The sequence below is a fragment of the Trachurus trachurus genome (assembly GCF_905171665.1).
Source record: "Trachurus trachurus genome assembly, chromosome: 14".
Lineage (NCBI taxonomy): Eukaryota > Metazoa > Chordata > Actinopteri > Carangiformes > Carangidae > Trachurus > Trachurus trachurus.
Genome location: NC_139903.1, coordinates 27,943,170 through 27,959,214, shown reverse-complemented (window position 1 = coordinate 27,959,214; position 16,045 = coordinate 27,943,170). Strand labels below are relative to the sequence as shown.

At 41.3% G+C, this 16,045-nt stretch overlaps 1 protein-coding gene across 1 annotated transcript in view; it reads left to right on the top strand.

Moving 5' to 3' along the window:
• igsf9bb (immunoglobulin superfamily, member 9Bb) overlaps positions 1–16,045 on the top strand; it is a gene marked incomplete at its 3' end in the record, with an annotated part of 145,290 nt that overhangs the window by 41,765 nt on the left and 87,480 nt on the right. The window contains exon 3 of the mRNA XM_083985924.1: positions 12,772–12,918. Within this exon, the coding sequence (XP_083842050.1) occupies positions 12,772–12,918 (147 nt within the window). The remainder of the gene's footprint in view (positions 1–12,771; positions 12,919–16,045) is intronic.

Sequence of the window (16,045 nt, the reverse complement as noted above, 5' to 3'; positions counted from 1 at the left end):
GCACGTGCAGATGTCTGTGTACGTTTGTCTGTCTGACCTTCCATCACCCTGATCACCCGGTCACCCTGTCTCTCACAGCTACAGCTGTGGGTCCAACTTCAGCTTGGACCACTTCTCTGTCCCTCCTCTCTCTCTGCCCGTTCTAACTCAATCTGACGAAGTTCGCCATCTGTATTCAGGTCCATAAAGGCAGTGGTTCTCAAACTTTTTTTTTTACATTAAGGACCCCTAAACTGACACAAATTAGACCACGGACCCCCTGATGGACAGAATTTTAAAACAAACACCAGAAATACACAAATATTTGTTCTGAGACTGAATGACGTTGCTCTTTTTAATCAATGTATATTCAAATTACTGTCAATGGCATGCATTTTTGGAAACATTTCAAGAAGTTTCTGGGAAAAAAAATTCTGGGAAGAAATTGTGGTAAAATTGTGTGAAAAGGTTGGCGACCCCCTTGAACCCGCCCAAGGACCCCTAGGGGTCCCCAGACCCTACTTTGAGAAGCACTCCATAAAGGTCTCCCTTTGGCTCTGTGCTAAAAGGGATGTCTTCATCACTTGTATCATAGTGAGACATCTTTAGGTTAACTATCCGAGCATGTAAACACAGTGAAACAGGTGATGGAAACGTGCACAGCTGTCGACAGGCTGCAGTGCAGTGATATGTAGGGAGTGAAAATAGTGCCTAGTGACTGGGAGGTCTGACTTTCTCCTGGACAACGATTTTGGAACTCTGTTCACAGGACGCAGTATAGGGGGAAAGTCACTGTTGATGTACACTGCTAATAAGGATGTCATGCAGCTTCATGTCAAAAGATCCGGAATATCCCTTTAACACAGTCACCTGTGGCATCAGGCATGCTGTATCTACTGCAGCCTGGAGCCCACACAGAGTTAACTGCCTTTGGTTTAGATGATGAAAGTAACCATTAGGGTGATGTGATGTGTGATTCATGTAGCCTATCATCTGAACTGTCATGTAGAAAATAAGGTTTAGGTCACTCACACCATTTCTCTTATAAAATTACAAGAACACATTGTATTGGAGTATTGGATCAATAAATGATAAAAGTAGTAGAACTGATCACAAGTCGGATCGTTAGTGGAATAATAAACAGTGCCATGGCACATCACAGAGTCAGACAGCCACCGTTTCATCTGTCACAATCCCAAAGAGCTAATCCTGTCAATTTGTGTGGAAATGGGCCGGAGCTAAATAAACCTGAGGCCTTTTAGCACAGAGAGAGAGAGAGAAAGTTAGCATTAGCACAGCCGCTAACACTGTGTCAGCCACTGGACTTACAAGCTAACAAACAGCATGAAATAATATAGGCTAATAAAAGAGGCTAACTACGCCAACTTTTTTTTAGGAAGTCGGAGCAGACGAGCTCCAGTTTTCATTTCACTTGCTGTGTTATGAGCTGATCATCACACCGGTGAATTGGGAGTGACTCTGTTTAATTTACACGGGGCAACAGACTCGGTTTGTTCGCGCGGCCACTATTATTTCTGTTTATGCTGATTTCTCCCTCAACACCCAGCACCCATCTGTTCTGCTTTCTTATTAACCACACACCATAATGGCATCCTCTTCCCTCTGCATTACACACATGCCTTATCTCAGTAATATTGTGTCTGCTGGGCTCTAATTTGAGCTGCACGTCATTTAGTGGACGTATTATGTGGATTTATTTAGGTATTGTAATGAGGAGCACCAGAACATTTTATGACAAATATAAAGCTGTAATTTGTCCAATTGCTGCAACAATAACAATAAAATGTTCCCAAATGAGATTTATTTTATACATGGTATTTATCATGGGCATTTCACAGCTGTCTGTACTGTATGCTGCTTCATAGACTCATTTTTCCCGGCACCTTGTTTTTTTGGTAGACAAAGACATTGCTTCCTTTGATCAGTGCCGTGGTTACCAGCGTATAGTCTGTGATAAATGTTTGCAAACGAATACAGAAGGATTAATGATATCACATATTTGGTTGGGAGGGAGCAGCCTTTTTCCACCACAGATTATTTACGTGTTGTGTTGGGTGTGAAGTTTGCTGAAGAGGTGAGAGGGATTTTCCCCTTTGCCTGCGTTTGATTTTCTCTCCTCTGATCATTGAATTGCGGAGCTAATCCCCCCCTTCTGGTACAGTATGTGTTTGATTCAAAGGAGCTTTTTATCAAGCGTTCATTCATGTCATAACAAATTAAAAGTGAGTTTCCCCCATTGTGAGGAGGAGTAGCAAATATATACATTTTGGATTATCTAGCTAAATATTGCAACTGTATCACTGCTCTGAGCATCAAGATGATGACAGGGATTTCATCATCATGAGAGGTGATGTTGTATTGTTTTAATTGTTCTCCTGGAGGCTTTAATGAATTGATTATGTGAGATTATTAAAGTGATCATGGATGTTGTGATACCAGAATGGAGATTTACAGCACTATTCAGTGATTCTCAAAACCAGATACAGTATAGTGAGTGTCCAAGTCGTAGTTTAAATTCACTTCAAGGTGTGAAAATATTCATTGTAAATGTGGTGTCATATTTGAACAGACTGGTCATGGCTGTAGCTGTTAATGTTGTAAGCACACAGCTCACTTTGTGACAAGCTAATGTTGGCCTTTATGAACCGGTTACAGTTCACAAACAGTAACGGCAGCATTTCAGGATTTGAACATGATGATATGTTTTTTTAATACAACACAGTGAACAACTGAAACTCACTTCAGATCTGATGTCTGTCTCTGAGCGGCTTGGAGAAGTTAGGTTCCTGGCACAGTTTTCATAAAGGCTCTTGTTTGGTTAATGTGCTTTGGGCTTAGATGTCAGACTAAATAAATAAATAAATAAATAAATAAATAAATGTACCGTCCTTGTCAGTCACATCTCCAGTGCCTTCAACATCTATGCTACCTTTAGTTCTGAAGAAACAAGAACCAAAGATCCCATGTGGTACCACAGTGTTGTTCTTCACATTCTCAGTAGATCTCACACAAGTAAACTTCAGAAGCCTCAGACACACAGCGCTCAAAATTTCATTTAACCAGTTGCAAATAAGGAAAATAAAACTCAACACAATCAGCTAATTAGCTACTAAACCGTAATAATGATTAAAAAGAAAAAAAAAGCTTTTCAGTAAAACTAGACAAAACTTATAAGAAACCACTGATGAGCTATTGTTATAGTTTTTGTATGCATCAGACAGAGCCAGATTGTTTTTCAGTTGTCCTCTTGTTCAGTCTGTTCATCTCAACCTCATGAACACAAATCTCAGTTCTGTTCTGTCTTAAAGAAACGTCTTAATTTAACTCAAATGTTCACTCATACTGTTGAACAATGTTGAACTGATTAGATTTTAAAGGTCACGGTTTTCTCACAAAACATGGTTTTGGCCTTGTGAAATTAAAATTTCACCAACACCTTGAGGGGATTTCTTCTTGATGAAAACATCAAAGTGGACTCGAGGATGAACTGATTAGATTTCTGTGTCTATAGGTCAAAGATCAAGGTCATGGTAACTTCACAAAACTCTGTGTAGCCACTACTACACTACAGGCTCATACTGTATATGACACTGGACAAACACAGATGTACCTCAGACTAGTCTGAGTGGAGGAGGTAAACAATCACTCATGTCAGTTATTCTATTCATTTTGCCACACTGTCTTTCAAGGAAAAGAGACACCATTGTGGATGTGGCCTTTAGATTTTGACATAAATTTCATAACCAGCTGGTGGTGATAGCAGGGAGGTCTTTGTCAAATGTGACAGAGCAGAAATAGAAAAATAGTTGTCAGCTAGAGTTAAAGGGATAGTTCAACATTTTGGCACATTGGCCCATTGGGGTGCAAGCTATTTTTAGAACACACACATTCACCACGTTATGAGTTAATAACGAAACATTACGAGTTGTTTTCGAGGTCAATTCATGCAAAACAGCTGATGCGCGTTCCTGATGGGGGCAGTTTTCCGGCAAGCAGTCTCTGCATTTGCCTCGAAAACAACTCTGACTCGTAACATCCCATTATTATCTCATAGCGTGGTGAATGTGCAGGTCACAACTTGTCCACTAGAGTGTTTTGGAGTTGTTGGATTGTGTATTTGATGAGTTTGATGAGGGAAACCAAGAAATCCCATTAGCCTCCGTATAGCGTACTGTAGCTCTGAGCAGCTCACGGCTCTGCTCCACCGTTCTAAAAACAGCTTGCACCGACAATTAAAGGTAACAAACCTACTCGTTAAACTATAGGGATTATGGCAATGGGCCAATTTGCCAAAATGTTGAACTATTCCTTTAAAGTCCAACCTTTGAGATGTTTATAAAATGCAGAAAACACAATTGGACTGTAAGGTGGAATTTTCTTAATCGAGTCACTCCAAGACTCATTGTTTAAATTGAACTGATCATCAGTGTGAGTGATGTGGCGCTCCCATTTTGTACTTGTGTGACAGGCTGCAAATATAGCAGGTTTACTCTAATTAGAAACTCTTCCATTAACAGGGTGTTAACTAATCTCCACATCTGTTTGAAAGCCAGCTGATTGATCTGCCACCGTCTACATCAGATACAGGAATAGGTTCCTTTTTTTTTTTACACTGCTTATTCCAACTGCCTTATAGAGCAAGAAGAAATAGTCTGACAGACCAGAGGACGCTGGCAAAAATACAGAAATGTATCATCTCTGCATCCTCCTCACACACTGTGTTGTCACTGAGCACAACCTTCATCTGATATCAAATATTTTTGAGCCCCTTATTTAGTCTTATTAGCGTCAATATTTGCATGCTGCTGAAGTTATACATAATTAAAACCTATCAATTCAAATAAATAATGTGTAATCACCCAAAAACTATTATGAGTTCAATGTCAGCCAGCCTAATAATCACCACCTGTAGCTCCAGTACAAACACTTAACTGGGAGATTGTCCTGAGACTTGATGCAGCTCCGTCATTTATGTCATTCTCATTCCTCAGACAGCAGCTACTTCTGAGCATCAGACCAGGTTACCTTCAGCCATCATGGAATGGATAACAGACCCAATCTACTATAAACTGTACTAAGAGTCTACAGCAACGGCTCTAAGGCACTCAGCTTTTACTTAAATGCTGTGCTCACATGCTCGATTACAGTGCCGACATGTTAACTTCTAGCCTGCTGATAACTTTAGAGCTCCCCATCTTAAGCCAACATGTTGAAATGTTAACATTAGCACTGAAGATACAGTCAGAAACTCAATTAGACTAATTGAGAGTACAGAGGAAAACCCAACACTCACAAGTTTTTACAGTTCAACCTGGGGAAACCTGAACACATGTAGCCAATATCAGTTTTTAAGTGTTGGCAGGAGCCTGAGTGATTTCTGAAAGGAACTCTAGAGGTCAACATTGTAACAGAGAATCAGAGCAGAGATGTATTAATTGTTTTATTAATCTGGGGCCACTTGTACAAACCCCCCTTAAGTATTCTCTTTAAAGTTTCACCTTAACTATAATCCCTATAATTTTAGGAGTAGGTTCATTACCTTTAATTGTCAGTGCAAGCTGTTTATAGAACGGCGGATCAGAGCCGTGAGCTGCTCAGAGCAATTTCTTGGTTTCCCTCATCAAATACACAATCCAACAACTCCAAAACGACAAGTTGTGACCTGCACATTCACCACACTATCGAGACAGAGTTGTTTTCGAGGCAAATGCAGAGACTGCTTGCTGAAAAACTGCCCCCGACGGGAACGCACATCAGCGGTTTTGCATGAATTTACCTCTAAAACAACTCAGTCTCATAACTTTCTGTTATTATCTCATAGCGTGGTGAATGTGCAGGTCACAACTTGTCCAAGAAAGCGTTTTGGAGTTGTTGGATTATGTATTTGATGAGTTTGATGAGGGAAACCAAGAAATTCCATTAGCCCCCGTAGTAGAGCACTGCGCAGCTCGTGGCCCTGCTCTGCCATTCTAAAAATAGCTTGCACCGACAATTAAAGGTAACAAACCTACTGCTAAAACTATAGGGATTATGGCAATGGGCCAATTTGCCAAAATGTTGAACTATCCTTTTAAGGAATGCCTTAAAGTTACTTGGTCACTTTAGACACCCTCAACAATGAAGCATTGACTCGTTATGCTCCTTTACTCTTTCCAGCTTCTCTCCAGTGATAACACGTACAGCAGAAATCTCTTTTACTGCTGTAAATTACTGAGCTTTTGGAAACAAAGGGGATTCTCTACAACACCCTTATGTAACTTCCTCAACTAAAGAGAAATTAAACTTTAAGTATTATGGTTTAGTAGAAAACTTGTGTTGTTTTGTGCAACTGGCCCCAAGGCTTTATGGTAGAGTGGTTATAAAAGAAAAAAACACTCCACAGTTTAAATAAAATACATATGACTGTCTGGAATCCACCAGACAGCATTTATTCTCTCTTTGGGCAGAACTACCATCACTGAGGCATGGTGCTGTAGATGGTACTGAAGTTGTGAAACATCGTAAATGTCTGGTAAATACTGCAACTATAACTGTACAACGCGCTCCCCCTCTGCTTGGTCTCGCTGTTTTTATCTTCTCTTCCCATATTTTCCATTTTCCCGTCCTAGCAGACTGATCACAGACTTCAGCCTTTTTACTGAGTCCATAAGTTATGCCTTTGTTTCAAAGAAATGTCTGTAGTTCTGCAGCCGGATGCAGACTGACGCCAACCTCCCACAGTGCTTCACTGTGAACATGACATGACATCATGGAGTAAAATCTCTGGTCAGGACCTGCTAGGATACATACAGTAGAGGCTGGCATTGTGCACTCTTTTAATGTCAAGGGTTAATAAGTGGAGCCAACCACAGAGACACTGTTTCCTAGATATCTGTATGGCCCTGGTCTGAAATGAGCCTTTGTCTTATTTTTTTATCAGAGGGGGAGGGGCAGACCAAATATAAAACATTTCCATGAGAAAGTGCAGACAGGAAGAGACAGATACAAACTGATAAGTCACGTAAAAAGAGAGCAAAAGGAAATGAAGATGATACTGGAAATGGAATAAAAGAGAATCAAAGAGGAAGTGGAAGGAAGTACCCAGATTGCATTGTTGAATCTTCCCAATCATCACAGAAAATCTGTGAGCCGGGCCAGAAGGATGGTGACATTTGAAAACGACTTACCCCCGCAGACATTTTCTGAAGCTATTTAATCGGCTCTGGCCTTCTTCTGTCAGCGTAATGCAGAATATTTTGGGCTCACACTTAAATTAGCTCGCCTGCTGCAAAACTTGTTATAAAACCAATGTAGTCAAATAAGTCAGTCTGTTTCTTAAAAAGGACAAATAAATATGTGACGTTCTATGAGAGCCTGGACAGCCTGCAGTTTATCGCTGGCGCTGGCTTTGATGAGCGCCCGTTGCGGCGGTGGGAAGTGAACCCACAGAAGACGCGGCGGCCTCTGATGTTATCACAGCGGCGACGAGGAGCAAAAGCTCGGTGTCAGCCTGAGAAGAGAGGCCACACACGCTGAACAGAACAAGGCGCAACTGCTGGACTTGTGTCATAATTACTGCAAAGAGCAGACGTCCTGCTGGGTGCTGCTTCTGCCTCGGGGAAACTCTGCTGTTCACTTCTAACAAGCTGGACACTCACTCTACGCTATATAATTTACCATATACTATATACTGTACTGTACAGCCCGACTGTGGGCTGAATGGGCTTTTAGATAAGAATATTGATTATTTTATGGATTCTGGAAGCTTTAATATTGCAGACAAATCAATACTGTAGAATATTTTTAATAGATTAAAAAAAAATCTCAACCAGGGCTGCAGCAGTACACTTATTTATTGCGATTTGAAATGGTTCCACACCTTTAGTATTTTCTGTTTCTTCTTTTCTGTCAATGTTTTGGCTTTCCTCCATCTTGCCTATTATCGCTCCACTGAATTCTGAAAACGTTGTCCATGTGAAACACATGCAGAGTAAAGTTAAAGTTTTTAGCCTTAATATCAATTATAGTATATGTGTTTCCATTAATATGTTTTCAAGCAAAGGTTAAACAACACATTCACCGTAGAGAGAAATGCTCCTCATGCTCTGTCATTGATCTGTCCCACTTAACAACACCTGTGTTTATGTAGTGACACATAGGACATAGTAACACACAGGACAGTGTGAGGGACATGCTTTCATTAGGTTTGTGTGAGACTGCGTCCGCCCCAAAACTTCTTGGCACTTCTGTTTTGTAGGTAGAATTGCTGTGTTTGGACATTATTAGAAAAAAAACATGTTCTCCAAATTATGGCCAGTGGGCCGCCTCTTTTAACCCTTGTGTGGTGTTCATATTTTTGTTACTCAGCCAGTGTTCGCGGGTCTGGTGGACCCGCTGCATTTTTGGGTCTCCAAATCAACACAATCAAACAATTTTATGTTAAAATACTCAACAGATGTTTACTTCATCCCAATTACAAGCCATATGAACAGCATATATGGTTAATATTTGCCCATTACCTTTGTTAGATCACATTTATGAATTAATATGCTACTCGTTTTTTGTTCATTTTTTAATAAAATGTAATAAAAAAAAAGAAAATCAGTTATAATCAAGATATTTAAATCAACAAATTTACAAATGAAGCAAGATTTTTCATAACTATTGATTTTGAACTTCATTAGAAATGTTACCTATTCAGGCCAGTTGACATAACTCAAGCTGAACACATAGAGTAACCATCAGCCCCATTGAACAAATTGCCATTTCACACCAGCCTATACAACACATGAGGGCTGCCCCTCATGTGTTGTATAGAGAGTTTTGTGTGTTTTTTGTCACTGTCAGACTCTGAATCTTCAGAATTGTGGTCCTCACATTCTGAAACCTCTTCTTTATCATCAGAAGCTTGTCTCTTCCAAAATCAATTGCAAGGCCCTCTCAGCATATAATCTTTTGGCCGTCTTGATCAGTAGTGATCAATTGGGGCGGGAATGGCTCAGGCCGTAGAGCGGGTCATCCAGAGGGTTGCTCTGTCCTAGTCACTGTCGTCGTGTCCTTGGGCAAGACACCTTACCCACCTTGCCCCGTGTGAATGTGTTTGAACGTGTATGAATGATCTCGGTGGTGGTCGAAGGGGCCGTTTGGCGCGAAATGGCAGCCACACTTCAGTCTGCCCCAGGGCAGCTGTGGCTACAGACGTAGCTCACCACCATGTGAATGTGTATAAAATAAATAATGGTTTCTGTAAAGTGCCTTGGGTGCCATGAAAGCGATATAGAAATCCAAGCAGTTATTAGTATTAGGTAACACTTTATTTTAAGGAGTCCTTGTTCCTGTGTATCTACCTAATTAATTACAGTGTAATTACCTATGTAACCGTATGTAATAACATGTACTTGCATTGTAAATACATAGTGTATTTTGATGTACTTACAGGTCCTTGTTACACTAGTAATAAGAAATGCTTGTGCAAAGAGAGAGGCCACTGTGGCATTTCTTATTACAAGTGTAACAAGGACCTGTAAGTACACCAAAATACACTATGTATTTACAATGTAAGTACATGTTATTACATACGGTTACATAGGTAATTACACTGTAATTAATTAGGTAGATACAGAGGAACAAGGACCCCTTAAAATAAAGTGTTACCTAGTATTATTTGATAAGGAACCACCCTGGCAAAGGTGTGTTGTCCCGCCCCCAATTTGTAGGTGGGACAGAGTATGAATGCTTGAATTTTGCAACGGAGACACGGACACGGACACGGACACACACACACACACACACACACACACACACACACACACACACACACACACACACACACACACACACACACACACACACACACACAATCAGCAGCCCCAGACAGGAGGAAGACATAGCGAAGGTACACAGGACCTACACTTTCCATGCTAATATTAGCCCTGGGTCCAGTGGACCCGAACACCCTGTATGTAATATAAATGTGTAGGGGGGGTCTACAGTGTGCGGTCATTGAAAATGTGTTTTGATATATGTTCTTCACAGAAAATGAGCCAAGGCCAGTGAATCTGAGTTTGAAAAAATAATGTATCATTTCATTTTTCTTTTGATAAAAAATGAAAACGGGTCCCACAGACCCGAACACCACACAAGGGTTAAAATGCCCAATCAGCTCAAATTGATTTTCAATAAATTTGCAAAAGTTAAAAAAAACAACCTGTTTTCACCTCATTATTATGGGTCATAGAGTGTGGAGTAAAAATGGCAGATTTATCCATTTACAATGAAACCTCTATAACGCTGACAAGCTCAAAATGAAAGGGTCTGATTACTTTCTGAAGCCACTGTGACTCTGTTCTTACAGTAACAGTGAAGATTCACACAGGGTGACTGCAGTATGCAAGACACTACAGCCAAAAACACTGTTTTTTCATGATCAATTTTGAGATTTTGGGCTATTATTTATTAAGGTGGTTATTTGACTTTATTTTGTCTCTTTCATCAATAGATTTCTCCTAAATTCACTAAATTTGGCACATGTGTCTGTTGTCTGACCCATGCCATGTCAGGGATCATTGTAAAGCTCTCTCTCTCTCTCTCTCCTGAACAGTGATGTAGGCTCCAAAAATGGTCATTTCTTCTGTTTCCGCAACCAATCGTAAAAGTGTGATATACATTAACAATGAATGGAATTTTTCAGTACAAGTCTTTAAAGGCCGTTTTCTCAAAATGAGTTTTTCCTCAGACTCTGAGCTATAGAAATCTCCACTTCAGCAGCACTTAGAGAGACCAAACCTTCCAGTTTGATCACTTTCTATATTTGAAGGTTTTTACAGAGGGGATTGTTGATATGTCATTCAAAGCCTGATTGTTGATTGATGTTTTATTCCTAACAACAGGGCAAAGTATGATTTTTTTTAGGGCTGGTGACAGTATTTTCTCATTTACAGAGTGATAAAAAGAGATATCCAAAATCCCCTCTGTAAAAACTTCTGACTCTAATATGTCTTTATCCATTGTTCAGATTTCGGTTCAGGAAATGTATGCAAATTAGCGCATATTTCATAAAATTTTTACCCTATTCATCTGTAGTGTCTCCCCTTAAAGGAGACATATTATCATATACTTTCCACAAATTAAAATAGTTCCCAGGTGTCTTAAAGACATGTCTGTGACATGCTTTGGTCAAAACACCCCAAAGATCAAACATCACAGCTCTTTTCATCCTCTCAAAACAGCCCTGTTCAGAACGGCTGGTTTCAGTGTCTGTCCCTTTAAATGCAAATGAAGCACTGCTTGCCCCGCCCGACCACTTCTACGGCTCCCAGGTAGGGGTGGGATTATGCAAATTTGAAACCTAGTTACGTACATCACTGGAAGACAACTGAGGGAACAGCTCAGAAAACCACATGGATTCCAACCTAAGGAGCCTGAACATTACAGATTTTTTGTCAATTCTCACATTTTGGGGGCCAGAAGGCAAGACAAACACCCAAATATGTTAAAGATCCTTTAAAAAGTGATATTTCCATAATATGTCCCCTTTAAAGTAAAGTTGACTTGTAGACAAGAGCAGATAGACAGTGACAGTACTGTACAGTGACAGTACTGTATCCAATACTGTATCTGCGGACAGTGAAGGCTCCGCGGATACAGTATTAAACACACAGGTCACGATAACATGGAGTCACTCTCACACTTCCTTACAGTCGGCCAAGAGAGGAGACAGACATGGTGGGAAGCTGGACAAATATAATCTGATATATAAATAGTGCATGTAACCAGGACACACACACACACACACACACACACACACACACACACACACACACACACACACACACACACACACACACACACACACACACACACACACACACACACACACACACACACACACACACACACACACACACATACAGACACACAGAAGCAGGGGAGCAAACCCCTTGTTGACCATCTACCTTCACCCAGAGACACCAGTGCAGCTGATATATTCACCTGGGGGAGGGGGGGGTCATGCTAAAGAGAGGATTTGGGGAGACAAACAAGAAATGAGTCATGAATAGCCACAAAGTGGAGCAGATCGGAGACAGTGAGGGGATTAATGAGGGATAGCCAGGCTTTGATAATGCTGATGTTTTGAGCCAGCCCCTGCTCCCTGAAAGCACTTTGTTTAGCCCTTATTGCCAGTTGCCATCTGTTCTGATCTAGTTGCCAGATTTGCCCGGAGCAACATCATCAATCCCCCTCTTTCAGCTTTTGATCTTTAAAGAAAAAAACACGGCTATTCCTGACGCCGGTCACAGCGATATCAGTTGTGACAGACCGTGAGTCCCTTTTTAACCCCGAGGGTCCCGTTGTGTCATGTTGTCTCGTTGGCCACTTCCCACTCCTCACAGGAAGTAATGACCTGTCCTTGCCTCAGTGCATTCTCCAAAATAGACATGGAGATGAGGACATCTCCGCCGCGTTGAGGCTTAAGTGACACATTTCCCTGTGTGTATACAGTGCCGCAGCGGCTCCGTCTTATGTAAAGTGATGTTCCGCGGCCCGGTTGCGCTCTGTGATCCCTGCATATTTACCGCACATCAGAAACTGTTCAAAGGTTGATTCTCTTTTTAAAATTCATCCGGTGTTTCTCTTGTCTCTCCTCTTTGTTCCCTCGCCTCTTCCACCTGTCTCTTCCTTCCCCTTTATATCCTTCATTAAATTCAATCCATCCATCCCTCTCACCTCTGTGCCACCCCTCCTCCTCCTCCTCCTCCTGCTGACAACGCACCTCCGTTGCTCTCGGGCCAGGCCGGGCCAGTCTGCATGGCAAGTCCTCCCTGCGGATAGACAACGTGCGCTCAGACGACCAGGGCTGGTACGAGTGTAAGGTGCTGATGCTGGAACAGCAATATGACACCTTCCACAACGGCAGCTGGGTGCATCTAACCGTCAATGGTAAGAACCATCAGCATTATGTTATTCAATCATAAACACCAGGCAGACCAGTGGTGGTGGGGGTAGGGGGGTGTATAGTAGCCTACAAATGTGGACAGCTCTTGAATGTTTTGTGTCTGATTCTACAGGCGTGTGGATGTTGTAATAATGATCATTATTAGTGTCACTACTACAGCAGCAGTGGGCACTAAAGATTTTAAAGGGCCTTGTTAACTTTGAGATGTGCACACACTTGGTGCAAACACGGGCGGGCATGCATACACACACACAATGTTACAGTCAACTGGGACTTTAAAGGTCAGACTCTCCCAACACTAGTTCTAATGCACAATAAGATCAGATCAGATAGACTGTGTCCTTCTGCAGGATTTTAGAGGATGATTAAAGTTCCAAATTAATAGAGTGTTAATTTGGTAAATCCAATTATGAGACAAAGTTTGTCAGGCTGGTACACACAACTTAATAACCGATGATTAATTACCAATTATTAGAGCAAAGCAAAACAAAGATTACAAAGATAGAGATGACAGAAAACAGCAGTGGATTTCGAAACACAGACACTCTTACGGTGTTATTCACACATGGGTTAGAGCTGTTATAGTGGTAATGATGAACGCTTGCTTGTTTGAAGGTGCATGCACAGCCAGCTCGTCCATATAGGCAAATATAGGTACTTTGGGGAGGGCGGTGTAATGTGGGCCAACTCATGAGCAAAACCAAGAGAAACCGTGACTGCACTAGACTACATGTTCTGTATTTGCTGAGAAATGTGTCAGTCATGATGCACCTGTGGCCTCCTCACTTTTAAAAATAACAGGTTTGATTCGTGTGGCCAATCAGGGGAAGGCAGTCAGTTGATGTCATGTTCTAGTATTGCCTCGGCTCGCTTGGTACCCGGGCTCAGGCGTCACCAAATAAGTAGGCTACTAGCAGGTACCAGGTACTAGTGGAAAAGCAAAATAAAACGTGCCGTGGTGAGTCGAGCCTCGTCGCGCAAGTGGAAAGAGCCATTAACTGCTGACTACTGACAACAATTTCAATTGACCCTTTGTCAAGTCCCGCCTTCCACGGTCACTGTTGCTAGGTTGGACAAACAATGGTCACGAAAGGGTTAACTCCCATTGGAAACCATTGAAAATTAGGCAGATTTAAATTGCTAGTAAGTAAAATTTTTAATTAGCTTATATATCAGAAAAATGGTGTCTGTGATGGCTAAAGAGCGACTGAACGGGCAAAGTTCAAAAGACAATGTTACATTTGCTGGATAACTTTGAAGGTTAAAGTAATATGTATGTTGTATACATAGGCTATATGTTTATTGATGTATCGGGTTTGGGGAATGGGATAAAAATGACTCTGGGAATACGTTCCAGATATCCAGAGTCGCTATTGCAGGTACCCCAGGCACACATTTTAACCATATTGAAAAATTTCAATATGCCGAAGAAATTGCTGTCTACTTAGCTCGTTTCGTACGGTTTCATCCCAGGGTTATCCAACCTTAGAACGCTTCGCAGCACGACATGGGGAGAAGCGCTCTGATTGGTGGATCAGTAGACCAATCAGAAGGCCAACAAAAGGTCAATTGATTTCCAGAAGATTTATTTGCCAAGTATGTGCAGACATACAAGGAATTTGACTCTGGTTTATGCTTGTACACACTTGTACACACATAAAAAAAGACAGCCTACAGAATGAGGACAGCAACAACTGAGTGATAACATAATACAACAGAGAACATGTACAAGTACAGACATAGTATAGGCCTATATATTTACAGTATTTATCTCATTGCACTACTGCCTCATTGTTTATTTGCCCTACCAACTGGCTACCTTAATCCACCTGTATATGTTATTTACAGCAGGGTTGTATTGGATATGGTAGTGACAGTGGGACATTAAATTATTCAGTGATGAGGAAATGGGTGATATGATATAGGTGGTTGTTGACAATGTATGACAGAATCAGGTGTTCAACAGAGTGACAGCCTGTGGGGAGAAACTGTTGTTGTGTCCCGTTGTGTTGGTGTACTGCACAGAGTTCTGTAGCGCCTTCCAGAAGGGAGAAGTGTGAACAAGTTGTGTCCAAGGTGTGATGGGTCAGCGGTGATGTTTGCTGCCCGTTTTCTTGACTCTGGATGTGTATAAGTCCTTGGATGAAGGGCAGTTTGACATCAGTGATTCTCTCTGCAGTCCTGAATGTCCTTTTCAGTCTGCGTCTGTCCTATTTGTCGTCTAAAAGACCAAACTGTCTGGTTGTCAGAGATTCATTGTTAAAATACTGTACAATCTCCTGGGATTGTTAGTAAGGATGACAGGCTTCAAGTCCACCACCAAACCAAGAGACCGATAGAACAATACAGGCATGTCTCCACAAGAAGAAAACACATCAATGGAAGAAACAGCAGGTGCTAACACTTTAGTGTGTTTTGTTGCTGGTCTGGCCCAGTATGTTGCAAATGTAAGGCTCAGAGGCAGTATAGTTGTTTTTCTGCCTAGAGCGGCAGATATGCCCTGGGTGAATGTGTTAAACTTTTAAGCTTTTAAAATGGGACCAATCAGAGCTCATACATGTAGGATTTGGTGAGGGTGTCCTCGGAGGCCTGTGGCTTCTTGCACAGCTGCACTGGTTGTATCGTGCACTTTTAGCTGCAAACAACAAGTGCTGACAATAATCTGTTGATTATTTGTCCAGTCTCCTAATTAACAGCTCTGCTATCAGGGGCCTGGAGCTCGGAGGTTAAGTAGCTGACCATGAATCACAGCCATGCTGCTTTGGCGCTTTGACTCCTTTGTTGCTCTGTTTCTCTCATTTCCTGACATCCTTCTACAAGGCCTGGACATTTAATTGAAATATACAGTAATTGAAATCACAATATGGTGCAATATCCAGACTGCAGGAGCTGCAGATCACAACGGACCATAAATTAAACATCATGTTGCTATATGTTCCAATACTGTCGGGGTGTAAAGGAACATGCTAATTAGCAAAAAATCACATCATCATCGTTTTTATATGTTGGAAATGAAGTGCAAAATTGACAACTCTGGCAGAAGCAATTTTTCATATCACAATATCTGCCAAAATTCTCATAATGCATTTTTTTTGCATATTGTTCAGCTCA